The following is a 16,658-nucleotide window of genomic DNA, read 5'->3' on the forward strand; positions in this document are numbered from 1 at the left end:
GCAGCCTAAATAAGAGAGCCCATAACCCAGTAGTGCCAGAAATGTGGCAGGTGTTCAATGACTGGTGACTGTGTGCAAAACTTTGTCTCTTACATCTCCAAAACAACCCATTCCCTTTCCCAGGGCCTCATTTTGCTGAATTCCCATTGAGGAAAGAACACAGACTGGCAGTGGGGTTAACCTGTTCACCACTGGTGTGTGGCCGATAACTAATCGGGGGTGAACCGAACTCTCTCCTTGTTCTCAGATCACAACTCCAGTTCTTTGCCCTGCCAGTTCCACCCCTACCAGACTTTTGGTTGTCTCTGGAGAGCTGATGTGATCAGAGAAGACACCGCTGGAAGTGACCACCGAAGACAGTCACTTCACCTTCCCTTTAGCCACTCTGAGCTGGAATAGGCTAAGCCAAATCCATTTGAGAAGGGATAGACAGGAACTCTCAAACTTTTACCTAGGAGGGTGAGGAACGCAAAAGATCCTGTAGATATCCACACCAATTCTACCAATCACTGACAAAAAAATCACCCAAACCATGGAACAAACATTAACTTCAGACAAGACAACCAAATGAGCCAATCAGCTCAGGTTTTTCTCCTCTCTCACACACACCAGCTTCTCAGCCCCCTCTCTGTCCCTCCCCACACTTTAAAATAACCATCCAACCATGTAAATTCCCCAGTGCAAGTGTCTGTTAGTCTCCAGCAGAACTGTCAATGCTCATAAATTCCTGGCCTTCCAGATTGCACTGCAGCTACTTACGGGGGGAGGGATGTAGCAGGCCACCAGACAATAGCAGGAGGAGATTGGCCAAGCAGTAACTACTCTGGTTACAGCATCGCAATTCATGGCAGCATTTTGCTGGGAGTGTGCACCATCAGGGAGGAGAAACATAAAAAGGGGAACCTGGGCTGTAAATAGTTTATTTCGGCAATTCCTGATGTTGGCTGAATCATACTTTAATACAGAAATACACGAAAGCACCACTCCGGAGGTGACATGTGTTGCCACCTCATTACTCTTTTCAAAAGGGTCTTCCATCAGAGAGACACCTCACTACAAATTACGGTGAAGAAAACAAAGCCCTCACGCACAGACTTATTAATAGGCCAGAAGGAAATGGAACCACTAGGATTTAAGGAGGCAGAGAACCAATACAACAAAGACCATCAATGACCTGGGGTCTCCAGGCTGCATTTCCATGCATAGAAAAAGGGAAGAAAAGAAAAGGTGGCGCTCTTCAGTCTCAGCGTCAGCTCTTCAACCACACACCTAGCTATTCAAAGTAGCCCTCGTTCCCCCTGATTCTTCCTAATGCACCTCAAGGAGGCTGACTTCTCCAGCGAACCTTACCTTCATGTTCCTTCTCAGTGGTTCCCACTTTCTTGATCTTCCTGGGAGATTTCATAAAGAGGGGAAAGATGGTTCGTAAGCCAAGAATATCAACAAACTTATGGCAATTGTCTGTGCCCTCGGGTCCAATCATGGCATGGTCCAGCACTTTCAGGGCACTGCTCCGGGAGATCTTCTTTTCTCTGGGAACAAGAGGTTTCATATAAGCACTTCATGGGGATGTTCTAGTCTCCAAAAAAAGCGGGGGGATACTCATTATAATGGGGGAAAAGAAAGAAAAAACAAAACAACTTTAACGTCCACCATGAGAAAATTATTACATAATGGTAGATCTACACAGAATATTACATACTTGTTAATAATTATCAAAGTCTATAATAAAATGAACGAGTTCCTATGGTCAGAATGATGAGCACAAAAGATAATATTCAAAATTCTATATGAAGCATTTCCTCAATTATGTGAAAAGTACACGTTAAAAAAAGACTGGGAAGAAATAGATCAAAATGCTAATAGAGCTTATTTCAGAGTGGTGGGACTATGAATTGCCTTATTATTCCTTTTTCTTTCTTTTAACAGCTTTAATCAAAATATAATTCATATACCATACAATTCACCCACTTAAAAATGTACAATTCAATGAATTTTAGTATATTCATAGATATGTGCAACTATCACCATAGTCAATTATAGAACATTTTTATTATCCTGACAAGAAATCCCCTGTTATTTGGCTGTTACCCCCCTTCCCCCCCTCCCCATCCCATCCCAGCAACCACTGATCTACTTTCTGTTTCTATGGCTTTGCCTATTCCGGACATGTTAAGTAAAGGGTATCATACAATATGTGGTCTTGTGACTGGCTTCCTTCCCTCAGCATGTTTTCAAGATTCATCCATGCTGAAGCATGTGTCAGTACTTCCTTCTTCTCTGCAGCTGAATTAATAGTTCATTGTAGGGATATGCCACAATTTGTCTATTTGTTCACCCACTGATGAGCAGTGGGGGTGTTTCTACCTTTTGGCTATTATGAATAATGCTGCTAAAAACATCCATGTACAAGTTTTTGAGTGGACATGTGCTTTCATTTCTCTTGGATGTATGTATACCTAGAAGTGGAATTGCTGGGGCATATGGTAATTCTATATTTAACCTTCTGAGGAACCATCAGACTTTTTTCGGAATTGGCTGCACCATTTGACATGCCCACCAGCAATGTGTAAGCATTCTGACTTCTCCACATCTTTACCAATAGTTGTCAGCTGAATTGCTGGTTCTAGCCATCCTAGTAGGTGTGAAATGGTATCTCATTGTGGTTTTAATTTGCATCTCCCAGATAACTAATGCTGTCAAGCATCTTTTCATGTGCTTATTACAAATTTGCATATCTTCTTCAGAGAAATGTCTATTCAGATCCTTTTCCCATTTTTTAATTAGTTAATTCTTTTTATTACTTAGTTGTAAGAGCTCTTTATTCTGGATACAAGTCCTTGGTATATGGTTTATAAATATTTTCTTCTATTCTAGGGGTCACCTTCTCACTTTCCTGATGGTATCTTTAGAAGCACACCAGTTTTTAATTTTGATGAAGTCCAACTCATCTGTTTTGTCTTTTGTTACCTGTGTTTTTGGTGTCAGAGCTAAGAAACCATCGCCAAATCCAATGACATAAAGATGTTTGCTTTTAAGAGTTTGTCTACATTGGGGCGCCTGGGTGGCACAGTGGTTAAGCGTCTGCCTTCGGCTCAGGGAGTGATCCCGGCCTTGTGGGATCGAGCCCCACATCAGGCTCTTCTGCTATGAGCCTGCTTCTTCCTCTCCCACTCCCCCTGCTTGTGTTCCCTCTCGCTGGCTGTCTCTATCTCTGTCGAATAAATAAATAAAATCTTTAAAAAAAAAAAAAAGAGTTTGTCTACATTTCCTTTAAGAGTTTAAAAGTTTAAGTTCCAATATTTAGTTCTTTGATTCATTTTGAGTTAATCTTTGTATATAGTGTGAGATAATGGTACAACTTCATTCATTCAAGCATGGGGATATCCAATGGTCCCAGTACCATTTATAGAAGACTATTCTTTCCCCATTCCATGGTCTTGGTATTCTTGTTGCAAATCAGCTGACCACAGATACACAGTTTTATCTTTGGATTCTCAAGTATATTCTATTAAGTTATGTCAGTACCACACTGTCTTGATTACCAACCACTGATTTGTAGTAAGTTTAAAAACTGGGGCAGGATGCCTGGGTGGCTCAGTCGTTAAGCATCTGCCTTCAGCTCAGGACGTGATCCCAGGGTCCTGGGATCGAGCCCCGCATCGGGCTCTCTGCTCTGCTGGGAGCCTGCTTCTTCCTCTCCCATTCCCCCCCTGCTTGTGTTCCCTCTCTCCCTGGCTGTCTCTCTGTCAAATAAATAAATAAAATCTTAAAAAAAAAAGAATTAAAAAAATAAATAAAAAATAAAAACTGGGAATCCTACATTGTTCTTTTTTCAAGACTATCTGGTTATTCTAGGTCCCCTGCAATTCCATGTGAATTTAGGATCAGCTTGTCAATTTCTACAATGAAGTCAGCTGGCTTTTCGATAGGGACTGTGCTGGATCTGTAGATCATTTTGGGGAGTACAGCCATCTTCACAATATTAAGCCTTCTGATCCATGAATATGAAATATTTTTCCATTTATCAGCACTCCTTTAATTTCCTTCAACAATGTTTTGTAGTTTTCAGAGTATAAATTTTGTAATTCTTTTGTTAAATTTATTCCTAGATATTGTATTCTTGATGCTATTGTAAATGGAACTGTCTTCATAGTTTTATTTTTGGACTGTTCATTTCAAGTGTACAGAAATACAAATGACTTTTGTACATTAATCTTTATATTATCCTGCAATCTTGCTGAACTCACTTATTAGTACTATAATTTTTTGGTGGATTCTTTACGACTATCTACAGACTTAAGATAACGTCATTTGCAAATAGAAATAGTTTTACTTATTCCTTTCCAATCTGCATGCCTTTTATTTCACTTTCTTGCCTAACTGCCCTGGCTAGAACCTCCAGTAAAATAATGAACATGCATTACTCTTTAGACTTAGGGAGTTAAATTGTTTTCAAGAAAAAATAAAGGTGATTTTTCCCCTGCCACTGACTACTGTTCTTGCAAACAGTTCTCTAAGGACTACAATTTTCTATAACCTTACAGTCTTTAACATTCTATGAGATAGAGAGGAACAAGTCAATCATTTCATATCTTAGTATACCTGGTAAATCAACCAACCAAGCCAAAATTCAGTATTCACTGAGGACTTACTCAGTACTATAGTAGACACAAGAGAAAAACAAAAATTAAGACATGGCTTCTGCTTTCAAAAACAGGTAAATCTATTTAGGGAGACTAAATTAATATGAAATAATCAGGCAAAAGTAGAAGTCGGCAAATAACTTTTTCCCCTATGTATCATTCACATCTACAAATATTTACTGGATACGTCTCATGTGAATAGGACAGATCAAGTCCCAGTCCTCATGGAGCTTACATTCTAACTGCAGGAGACAAATGTAAAGTCAAGATACTGGATAGTGTTAAGTGTTATGGAAATAATGCAGTGTAAAAGAATGAATGAAGAGGATATTTCAGGTTAGGTTATTAAGGAAGGCCTCTTTAGGGGTAACATTTGTACTGAGATCTGAGTGTTGATATGAATCAGTCTTGTACATTTTAAGGGCAAAATATTAAAGGCAGAAGGAATAGCACGTGCAAAGGCCCTAAGGTGGAAATGGGCTGGCATGGTCAAAGAACAGACAAAAGGCAGGCATTTTTGAAGCGGAAAGGAATGGTATTCCTAGCTTAGATCTGAGGAGAAAACATGGGCTATACTAAAGGCCATGCCACCTTGTCTTGTATGACACCATAAGACCTCCAAGGAGGTCTAGGAGGTTCTAGGAGTTGAGAAGATGTAATTCAACAAACTTGTTCTGAGACCATTATGTTAGTTACTTTAGAGGGAGAGAGAGATTATGTGTATTTGGGGGAGTACAAGAAAAGACAGACATATATGTAAATATCTGAAAGCAGGTGAGAGAGTAAGGGGTGAGAATGAGCTACTCCTAGTAAAGCCTGGAGAAGAAAGTCCATCAGCTTGAGAGGAAAACCAGGCTAAGATTTTTAAAAATTATTATTTTAAGAATATGGACAATTCGATCATAGTTTCAGAGCATCAAGAAGCCAATGGTGATAAGGATACTAAAGATATAAAAGGGGAGAACGGGCAGATGGAGTAAGGTGATTATCAGGCCAAGGGGAGGCAAGCCTGACCAAACAGGTGGTAATAACGTAACCCAAAGCCCTCCACCCAATTTCTCATCTGAAAGCCAAAGAAAAGGAATCAGAAATAACATCCCTTTGGATAGTCTTTTGCAAAGGAAACAATATTAAGACATTGTATTATTAAAGTGCTAAAGATGACAAGGCATGCTTATCTTAGGTCAGACTAGCCAACCAAAATTGAGTCCCAGTGAGTGAAAAAAAGAGGGGGTATGTAAAGAGCTTGTTGACAGCGCCCCTTGGTGCTAGCCCACCCTGGTTTACCTGAGACTGTCCCACTTTTAGCATAGAGAGTATCATATCCTGGGAAACCTCTCAGCCCTAGGCAAACTGAGATAGTTGGACATCTTATTTGATGCCAACCTCAAAAGACCAAGGATGTATTGTAAACATTCTTACCTTTACTCCCCTTACCAGAGAATTAATCAAAACAACCCATAGATATTCACAAATGACATTCAACACAGCTACTGAGTTTAAAAGGAAAAAAAAGGTTACTACTGAGCATGTGCCTTCATCCAGCAGGTGCTACACTACCTGCTGGCAATTCTAAGCTCCCTGTCTTTAAGCAATTTAAGGACAGTTAAATAAAAATAATTTCGAAAGCCCAAAGCAATGGAAATTAAGTCCAAGATGGTGAGCGGTGGAGATAATTAATTTTATCTGGGAGAAGTCAGTGAAGGTGTCACGTGGACAGTAACATCTGAATGCAATCTGAAGAATGAGCATTTGCCAGGCAGACAGGAGAGAGTGGTGCGACTGGTGACAGTGTGGGTACGCAGCACGTGCAAAGGTACGGGAGGCTGTAAGAGCATGCCACCTAGGGGAAGCAGAGGTAGCTGTGAATGACTGGGGTTGGCAGATGACTAAGGAGAGGCGGGCAGAGGTCACAAGAGGCCCTAGACGTGTTGCCGGGGCCCCTGGGTTCACAGATGTTGAGAAGACATGAAATGCTGAAGAAAAGGGCACTGGATGGATACATTCTAGAAAGCTTATTCTGGCAGCCCTGTGATGAAGGCACTAGAGGGAAGACAGAGTGGGGGGCAGGGAGGAGAGTTAGGAGACCATGACAATGGTATAAGTGAAAAATGACAAAGAGCTTTGCACACCATACTGGTATATATAAAAAAAAAAAAGGCATATTTGCGAGACATGAAATCTTAAATATCAGGAGCAGGGTAAACAAGATTCCAAATTCAGCAGAAAAGGATTTTTTGGACCAAGCTGGAATTCTAACAGGAAACTAGGCAAATAATATATTTGTTTTCACTGCAGCTGGACTTGAGTATCCTACTTCACGAACCTGAATTTGCAAAGGTTATGACTAGGGCACATAACGATGTGAGCAGAAATTAGGAAACTGAGCTATAATATTCTCATTGTTTAGTCACTAGGAAAAGGCTTCCTGAAATGAAGGATGGTCATGTCCCCGGGCACCTGCCATTACCGTGCAGCATACATTCAAACCATTTCACAAATAAAACAGAATTGTTGGAAATACTAAAAGTAAAAGACTCTGATTTAGCCAAGTCTCCCTCGTTTTTCCTGCCTAAGCAAATTCAACAAACAAAAGATTTAAAAAGTAAAACCCTTCTTCACGTAGGCAGTGTAAGACACGTTTAAAGGGGGCAGTAATTGCATATTGATCACCATTTAGGCAGGCTGCATGGAGGTGAACTTTGAAATATTCATTGGGCTTAAGATCAGGCTTTTAGCAATCAATAGCTGTTTGGCCTGACTTTCTTGGGTTGACTTTATTTGAAATATTTATTCTACTGGAGGACAAGTAGTTTATCTTAGTCTTGTCTGGGTTCATCAGGTTGTCGATCACGCCAGGACCAAAGTGAATGCTAGCCTCTATAAAAGTGGGTGGTTGTGGGAAATGACATAGAATCGGCTACTGCTCCTTATTCTGCCAAAATGAACCTTATGATGAGGAGGAAGGGATGGGGAGAGGGAAGTTTCCATTGTTGTCTTAATTAGCTTGTTCTTCTTTATCATACAAAACCACTCTCGCTGTAAACACGTATTCTAATTTTTTTTTTGTTCATTTGTTCTTTCATCAAATATATGAGGTTCCTAACAGGTGCCAGATATAAGTTGATGACATAGAGGCAGGCACGGCTCATGTGTGTCAGGAACTCAGTTCACAGGCGAGACAGATATGCAGGCAATGGGTATACTGAGAAAAGCCAAGCACCACAGTGAAGGTTTTGTTCTACAAAGTGGAACATGAACGCAGGAAGGAGGGCTGACTGTATTTCAGTCAGAGAGGCCTCACAAAAGAGATGATGCCCAAACCAAGCTTCACCGGGTGTCTTTCCCAGACAGGTGAAAAGGGAGAGGGTGTTTTAAGCAGACAGAAACAACAGCACAAGCAAAGACACAAGTAGGCAGGGAACATTCAGGGAAGTGGTGCACGGTACTACTAGAATACAAAGAGCAAGAGGGGCAGCAGCAAGACATGAAGCCTCCTGAGTCTGTGTATTAGAAAGATTACACCTGCCACAGTGGATCGAGCAGTACTTGGTGGGGGGCGTCAGAAGACAGAGGGAAAATATATTAGAGGCAGAGAGATGGGTAAAAGAAAAAAAAAAAAAGCAAAGTAGTAGTAGACTAGAAGTAAAAAGGACTGAATTCAGATTGAACCTGAGGTGCCTATGAGACATAGCATTGATGTCCAGCTTAAGCTCATGGGTCTAAAGTCTAGGAATGAGATTAAAAATAGGGGCAAATTTGGAAGAATTATTCAATCTACATGCAGTGTCTGAATCAATGGTGTAAATACGACCACCCTGAAAGGGTACAGAAAAAAGGGAAGGAACCCTGGAGGAAAGTGACTTTAAGAACAAGTAAAAAGAGGTAAAGTCCACTCCCTCCATAAGCAAAAGGCACTGGCGAATAGAAAAAAAAAAAAAAAGGTGACAGGCAGTCTTTAAAAGATACGGTGAACCACAAATTAATCCTGGCAAGAAACTTGGATGATACAGTATGAAATCATTTTTGTTTGCTTTACAACGAACACGATAAAGCTGACTTCCTTTTAGCTCCCAGAAGAGAAGATCACTTTCCAGGATCCAGGATTTCTATGGATGAAACAGTGAGATCAATGTAACTAAATTCATAGTTGCTCTCGAACTACTGTGCCAAAGAACACTGGTGCTCTGAGAGATGCTAAGAGATACCCCACCGCTAAAACAGAATGGTGATCTTCTATGTTGCTAGACATAGTTTTTCAATTTTCCATATCTATTCCCATCCATTTCTCATAAACTACTGGTACCAACCACTGCTTGACTAACTGCCAGCGAACAAAACAAATATGTAGAAAACAGAGGTTAAGATTCCGGTGTACAGCACTATGGTGGCCCAGATGTGCACAGAAACCACTCACAGGTTGGCAAACTGTATGCAAAGGGCCACAGAGAAAATACTGCAGGTTTCATGGGCTGTATATGCTTTCTGTAGCATCTTTTTCTTTGTGTGTGTTTTAAAATATATGTGACACTTCTAAGATACAAAAACCATTCTTAGTTTGTTGGTCACAGAAAAAAACAGGCCTCAGCCAGATTTATTCCACAGGCCTTAGTTGCCAATCCCTAATAAAGAGGATCAACAAAACTCAAATCTGGTTCTTCAAAAAGACCAATAAAATGGACAAACTTTTGGCAAGAGTGATCATGAGAGAAAAGGCACACAAAAAAACCAATAACGGGTTTGATAAGAAAGGGAGAGAACTGCAAATACAGCAGATACTAAGACAACTGAGCATAAGGAATAATTTTATGCCAAAAACTTGGAAAATGGATAAGATGGACAAATTCCTAGGAAAATATAAATTTCCACAACTGACTCAACAAAAAGAAAAAAGAAAACCTGAATGGGTCTATAGCCATTCGGAAAACTCAATCAGTAGTTAAAATCTTCTCTCAAAGAAAATTTGAAGTCCAGAAGCAATCACTATCAAGTTCTAGCAAATATTTAAGATGGAAATAATTCCAGTATTACTTAACCCCTACATTATTCAGCTCATTTAATAAAGCTAAAATAAACAAACAAAACCTTTCTGAAAGTAAACTTACAGGCCAAAGTCACTCAGGTATAGGTATCAAATTCCTAAATAAAATACAGAATCCTAGAAAACATAAAAAAGATGGGCTTCTCCCAGGAATGCAAGGTTAGTTCAACATTAGAAAATCTGTTAATGCAATTTGCGTTATATTAACTTTAAAAAACCATCTCAATAAATGCAGAAAAAGCATTTGATAAAACTGACTGATCAATTATGTAAAATCTGTGACATCAATAAGATAAGAATTTTCCTTAAACTGATAAATGCTATCTCCAAAAAACTCAAAACAAACATTATATTCAATAAAATACACTCCCTTTAACACCAGGAATAAGAAAAGTTTGCCCTTGATCACAACTCCTTCCTATTTAACCCTGCATTAGAAGTCATAGCTAGTAAAATGTAAACACACATACACATACAAACAAATTATTGAAATGAAATGTGACAGAAAATAATTTTGTTCCCACCTATTAACTGTTACTCCCTAAAAGGGGCATATACCCAGGGATTTGCTACTAAAAGTTCAACAACTAGCTCTCCAGGGAAAAAGTGCTGATTTGCTTTATTTTCCAGTTTACGTGGTGTAAATACTCCCACTATCCCGGATTTCAAGTTAATAATGTGATACCACTAAACACGGTGTTGGAAAGAGAGGTGTACAGGGAGCTCTCACGAGCCTGTACGAGCTAGCTCAAACGTATCACTGTTTATACTTCCCTCCCTGTACCACGGACATCAGATTTGGCCATGTGACTTTTTATGGCCAATAAAATGTGAGCATAAGTAATATATGTGCCTTTGGAGGAGCAGTTTAAAGATTTATTGCATTATTCAACCTTTTCTCTCTGCTCTGAGAAAGTCACAACCCACTGAACACTGTTCCTTTAGTGTGAATCCCAAACTAAAGATGTGGAGCAAAACTTCAGATGGCCAGAGATGGATGTATCAGGAGTGCAAAATAAACATCTGTCACTGAAAGTCCTTGAGGTTGCAGAGTTGCTACTGCAACAAAACCAGCCTGACACGTGACATAGCAAAGTTGCTTAATATAAGATCAATACATAAAAGTTATTTGTATTACTGTAAACTAGCACTTAATAGTAAGAAAATGTATACTAGAAAATATTTTTAAAAATAGATAATATGCTCTTGGACTTCCACTGTGGGCCAAGATGGAGTAACAGGGACTAAATTTATATCTCCCCTCCCACACCCAAAATAAACTAACAAACAAAATAACAAAACAAATAAAACAATGGTTTTCAGACACTTGACATCACAAGACAATGGTCCCTGAGTGAGGGAAACCTGCAATGAGCCCAGCTGGCTGCTTGGAGAGTCTCCAGGCCTCAGAGCAGGGTGGAGACACAGGGCAGAGTAGGGAAGACCAGTGCGGCTGGAGCTCACAGGGAGGCGGACTGCCAGACCAAGAGCTGCACAGAGGTGTGCACAGGGTCTCTTTGAGTCTTCAGCTGAGTGCTAATTAGGAGGTGCATGTGAGGAAACTAGCCAAGGCTGTAGAAAGGAGCCACCTGAAAGAAGAAGGGGGAAGCAACGCCTAGAACTCACCGAGGGCCAGAAATAGTTTGTGTTCCCACCAGCTGGAGTGGAAAAACTTTGTGAATTCACAGTACATCAGGGGGAGAACTCAGGAGGGTATTGCTTCACTCCTGAGGCAAAATTAGCCAGAGGCTAACGGCTAGTCTGGTCCCACCTAACAGGGCTTAAAAGTAGGCCTCCAAAGGAGGAAACCACTCCCAGTAATTTAACTATATGCTAGAACAAAGCTCAAGAATATTTATAAGGAGACACAGACAGACACATATAGACACACGCACACATTCAGCATCCAAGAAGGTAAAATTCACAATGTTTAAATTTCAGAAAAAAATTAACAGGCATTTAAAGAGGCAGGAAAATATTAACCATAAAGAAGAGAAAAATAATAAAAATAACATAGATGACAGAATCAGAAGACATTAAAATAGTTTTATTATAACTATATTTGATATATTCAAGGTTTAAAAAAGCTTCAGTATGCTAACTAGAAACAGGGAAGGTATCTAGAGAAGAAGAAATACAATGCCTGATGAACAATACACTGGATGAGATTAAGTACAGAAGAAAGGAGTGAACCTGAATACATAACAATAGAAACTATCTAAAATAAAACACAGAAAGAAAAAAAAAAAGACTGGAAAAAACTAATAGATGACCAGTGAACCATGGTTGGACAACTTCAAATAGCCAATATACATATAACTGGAGTTCCTGACAGGAGGGTGGGGACAAGAAAAAAAAAATTGAAAATATACGGGGACAAGGAAAAAAATTGAAAATATAATGACTGAAAATTTTCCACACTTGATGAAAACTATAAGCCCACAGACCCAAGAAGCTCAATGAAGTCCAAACACAAGAGACATGAAGGAAACTACATCAAGGAACCTCATAACCAGACTGTTCAAAATCGGCAAGAAAGAAGATCCTAAAAACATCCAGACAAAAGGGGACACATTACAAACAGAACAACTAACATAAGAATGACAGCTGACTTCTCATGGCTAAGCAAGCAATCTGGAAGACAGTGAAGCAATGCTATTAAGAGAACCGAAAGAAAAAAAAAGCCTATTAACACAGAATGCTACACGTGGTGAAAATATCATTCAAAGGTGAAGGCAAGTATTTTTTCAGACATACCCAAGTTGACGAACATCATCACCAACAGACCAGCACTACAACAGATGTTGAAGGAAATCGTTAGGGAAGAAAGACACTGATACCAGATAAAAATCTGAATCTACACAAAAGAATGAAGAGAGCACTGGCAATGGCAAATGGGTTGGTAAAAATAAAAGATTTTTTTCTAACTTAAAAAAATCTCTTTATAAAAGATAATTATTTAAACAAAAAGACAAACAATATGTATTGGTATTTATAACATATACAGAAGTAAAATATATGACAACAATAGCACAAAAACCAGGAGGGAGAAATGGAAGTATTGTCGCAAAATTCTTACACTATAGATGAAATGGTATACTATTTCCTGAAGACAGACTGTAGTAAGTTAAAGATGTATACTATAAATTTGAAAACAACCACTAAAAAGGCAAAGAGAAAGAGCTAAGAAGCCACCTAAGAAAATAACACAGGATAATAAAAGACGTTAATCCAAAGGTAGGCAGATGTGGGGCGCCTGGCTGGCTCAGTTAGTACAGCAAGTGACTCTTGATCTCAGGATTGTGAGTTCGAGCTCCATGTTGGATGTAGAGATTACTTAAAAAACAAAATCTTAAAAAAATAAAAGAAGGCAGACAAAGCAAAAATGTAAATGGCATAAAGATCTCAATTAAAAGGCAGAAATTGTTATGAAGACTCCACTGTATACTGCCCACAAAAAAACCCCACATTTTAAATATAAAGACACATAGGCTTGTAGATGGCTATCTTCTCACCATGTCCTCACACAGCCTTTCACCGTGTACCCATATTCCTGATGACATCTCTTCCTCTTCTCACAAGACCACCAATTTTATTGGATTAGGGACCTACCCTTACGACCCCATTTAACCTTAATTACCATCTTAACGGCCCTATTTCCAAATACAGCCACCTTGGCATTAGGGCTTCAAATATGAATAGAGGAGGGGACAAAATTTATTGCATGATAGATGGTAAAAGATATAGCACGTTTACACTAATCAAGAGAAAGTTGTACTGGCTATATTAATATCAAACAAAGTAGATTCCAAATCAAGGAACATTATCAGGGATAAAGAGAGTCATTTCATTATGATAAAAGAGTCAATTAAGCAAGATAGCATATACTCCTAAACGTTTTAAGCACCTAAAAGAATTTCTAAATACATAAAGCAAAAACTGACCGAACTCAAAGGAGAAACAGACATATTCACAATTATAGTCAGAGATTTCAACATCCCTTTTATAACTGATAGAATAAGTAGACAGAAAATCTGTAAGGACAGAGAAGACTTAAACATCACCATTAACTTAACCTAGTTGATATTTTACAGAACATTCCTTTCAGATGCACAGGAATATTTAGCAACATAGACTATATTCTGGGCCAAAAACAAGTCTTAATAAATTTAAAAGGATTCAAATCATATAAAGTATGTTCTTTAACTACAATGGTATTGGAGTGGAAATAAAAAACAGAAAGAACATTTGGGAAATCCCCAAATATTTGGAAACTAAATAACACACTTCTAAATAACTCATGGGTCAAGGATGAAATGAAAAGATAAATCAGAAAGTATTTTGAACTGAAAATACAGCATACCAAAATGTGTGTGACAAGGCTTAAGATAGCAATTAGAGGGAAATTTATAGCATCAAACATATTAAAAAATAAGATCTCGGGGCTCCTGGGTGGATCAGTTGGTTAAGCGGTCAACTCTTGATTTGGGCTCAGGTCATGAGCCAGGGTAGTGAGATCGAGCTCCACATCAGGCCCTGAGCTCAGCAGGGAGTCTGCCTGAGATTCTCTGCCTCTCCTTCTGTCCCTCCCCCTGCTTGTGTGCTATCTCTCTCTAAAATAAATAAATAAACCTTTTAAAAAAATAAGATCTCAAATAAATGATCTTCAATACCCACCCTGAGAAATGAGAAAATAGCCAATTAAACCGCCAAGTAATCAGAAGAAAAATAATGATCAGAGCAGAAATCACTGACATAGAAAACAAAAAACATTAGAGAGAAATCAGTAAGAAAAACCTGATTCTCTGACAAGATCAACAAAATTGATAGCCAGCCTGATTAGGAAAAAAAGAACACATCAACGGCCAACACTGGGAATAAGGGAGAGCACATCACTACACATTCTGCAGATATTAAAGAATAAGGAAATACTCATGAACAACTTTATGCTCATAAGTTCGACCACTAAGATAAAAGGAATTCCTTGAGAGACACTGACTACCTAAGTTTACTCAAATGGGAAAACAAACAAACATTGGAATAAACTTAAAAATTATACCTCATCAAAGTTTAAAACTTTTCAAAAGACTAAGAAAATGAAAAGGCAAGTTATGAGGTTGGAGAAACTATATGTAAATCGTATATCTGACAAAAGATTGTATCTATGATATATTAAAAACTGTTATAATTCAACAATAAGACAAATAACTCCCCCTCCTCCTGCCAAAATGGGCAAGAGATTGGACACCACCAAAGAAGCTATATGAGTGGCAAATAAGCCCATGGAAAAAGCCTATTATCATTAGCCACAAGGGAAATGAACATTAAAAGCACAAGATACCTATACATACCCATTAGAATGACTAAAACAAAAAACACTGACCACACCAAGAATTAGTGAGGATATGGAGCAAATGGAAGTCTCATACACTGCTGGTGGGAATATAAAAATGGTATGGTATAACAAATTTGTAAAAACAGATTAATAGTGTCTTAAAAAGTTAACCATATACCTATCCTATGACCCAGACATTCAATTCATAAGCATTTATCCAAGAGAAATGAAAAATATGTCCATCTAAAGATATGTACCTGAATATTCATAACTTTGTTTATTAGAGCAAAAAACTAAAACCCAAATGTCCATCAACAAGTGAATAAACAAACTGTGATATATTCATAAAATGGAATGCTACCCAGCAAAGAAAAAGAACTATTAACACACATGGAATAAATCTCAAAAAAAAATCTCCCATTTCCTACAGTTAAATATGCCAGACCAAAAAAAAGAGTACATAGTGTAATGACTCCATTTACATAAAGTTCTAGAAAATGCAAACTAACCTATAATGGACAGAAAACAAATCAAGACTTGAGGTGGAGGGAGAGGAGTTATGGATTACCATGCAGCCCAAGGAAATATTTGGGTACAATAAATATGTTTGTTGTCATGTTTGCGGTGATGGTAAGATAGGTCGACACACACCGCAAAACGCATCAACTTGTGTACTTTAAATATGTACAATTTAGCAGCCTGAAATGATGAATAGCTATGAAGTCTGATGGAAGGGCTCCGACAGGCCCTCCACCATTTCCTGCCAAGTAATCTTGCTTCAGTTTAATCTGCCTTCTCAGCCACAGCACTTTCCATTTATGAAGAGGTAACGCCAGCCTGGAGGGCTGTTGGAAGGATTACTTTGTGCTTTGAAGCGTTTTTCTGGTTCCCAGAGAACAGGTGCAAACTACTATTATCCATCTAAGAAAGAATGATAATATTCAGTGAATGGGGAAAGGGAACGCTTGCTTGTTGGACAAACAACAAGCAAGATGTGTGTGTGCAGCTTGGAGCACAAACTGTATATAACCCCACCAGGAAGCTCAGCTGATTTCTAAAATGTTTGCGTTACTATTTTGCTTTTGCAGTTAAATCCCAGAGACTGAAAGTCAGAAGAAAAGGCTCTAGCTCTTAAAAAACAACAACAAAAACCTAAAAAGGACCACAAAAATAAAAAACGCAATAGGGTTTGGACCTTCCCATGTTCATTAGGAACAAAACCAATACAGAACAAGGTAAAAACCAAGGAAATAAAATTTCAAGGTTTAAGAGAGTTCCCCAGGCTGGCTGCCTACATTTACACTTTGGTTCAAGCCCACAGTCCAGAACTGGGCCTGCAAAAGCTTACTTTGCAGATGGTATACCATCGCCATTTTTTGTTTTCTTTGTCAGAGACACTTTTCTTTAGATTAAGGAAAATCTTACTGAGAAACCTCAGGGAGAAAAAAATTGGTGGTTCCTAAAGGGATGTGTCTATGTACCCTTCTCTCTCTCTCTCTCTCTTTTTTTTTTTTTTTTTGGTTTAAACAGTTAATAACCAAGATGGGTTCACTGTGTTTCTGCTACACAACCCCAAGCTGCATTTGTACACATCCCTTGGGATCTCAGTGGTCTCTTCTCTTTCTAACTGGAACAG

General features: G+C 38.7%; 1 protein-coding gene across 1 annotated transcript in view; it reads right to left on the reverse strand.

The window, feature by feature from the left end:
- Positions 1-16,658, reverse strand: part of CTNNBL1 (catenin beta like 1) — a 167,468-nt gene that overhangs the window by 59,585 nt on the left and 91,225 nt on the right. The window contains exon 11 of the mRNA XM_011219614.3: positions 1,351-1,532. Within this exon, the coding sequence (XP_011217916.1) occupies positions 1,351-1,532 (182 nt within the window). The remainder of the gene's footprint in view (positions 1-1,350; positions 1,533-16,658) is intronic.

This window comes from Ailuropoda melanoleuca, chromosome 13, assembly GCF_002007445.2.
Source record: "Ailuropoda melanoleuca isolate Jingjing chromosome 13, ASM200744v2, whole genome shotgun sequence".
NCBI classification, from domain to species: domain Eukaryota; kingdom Metazoa; phylum Chordata; class Mammalia; order Carnivora; family Ursidae; genus Ailuropoda; species Ailuropoda melanoleuca.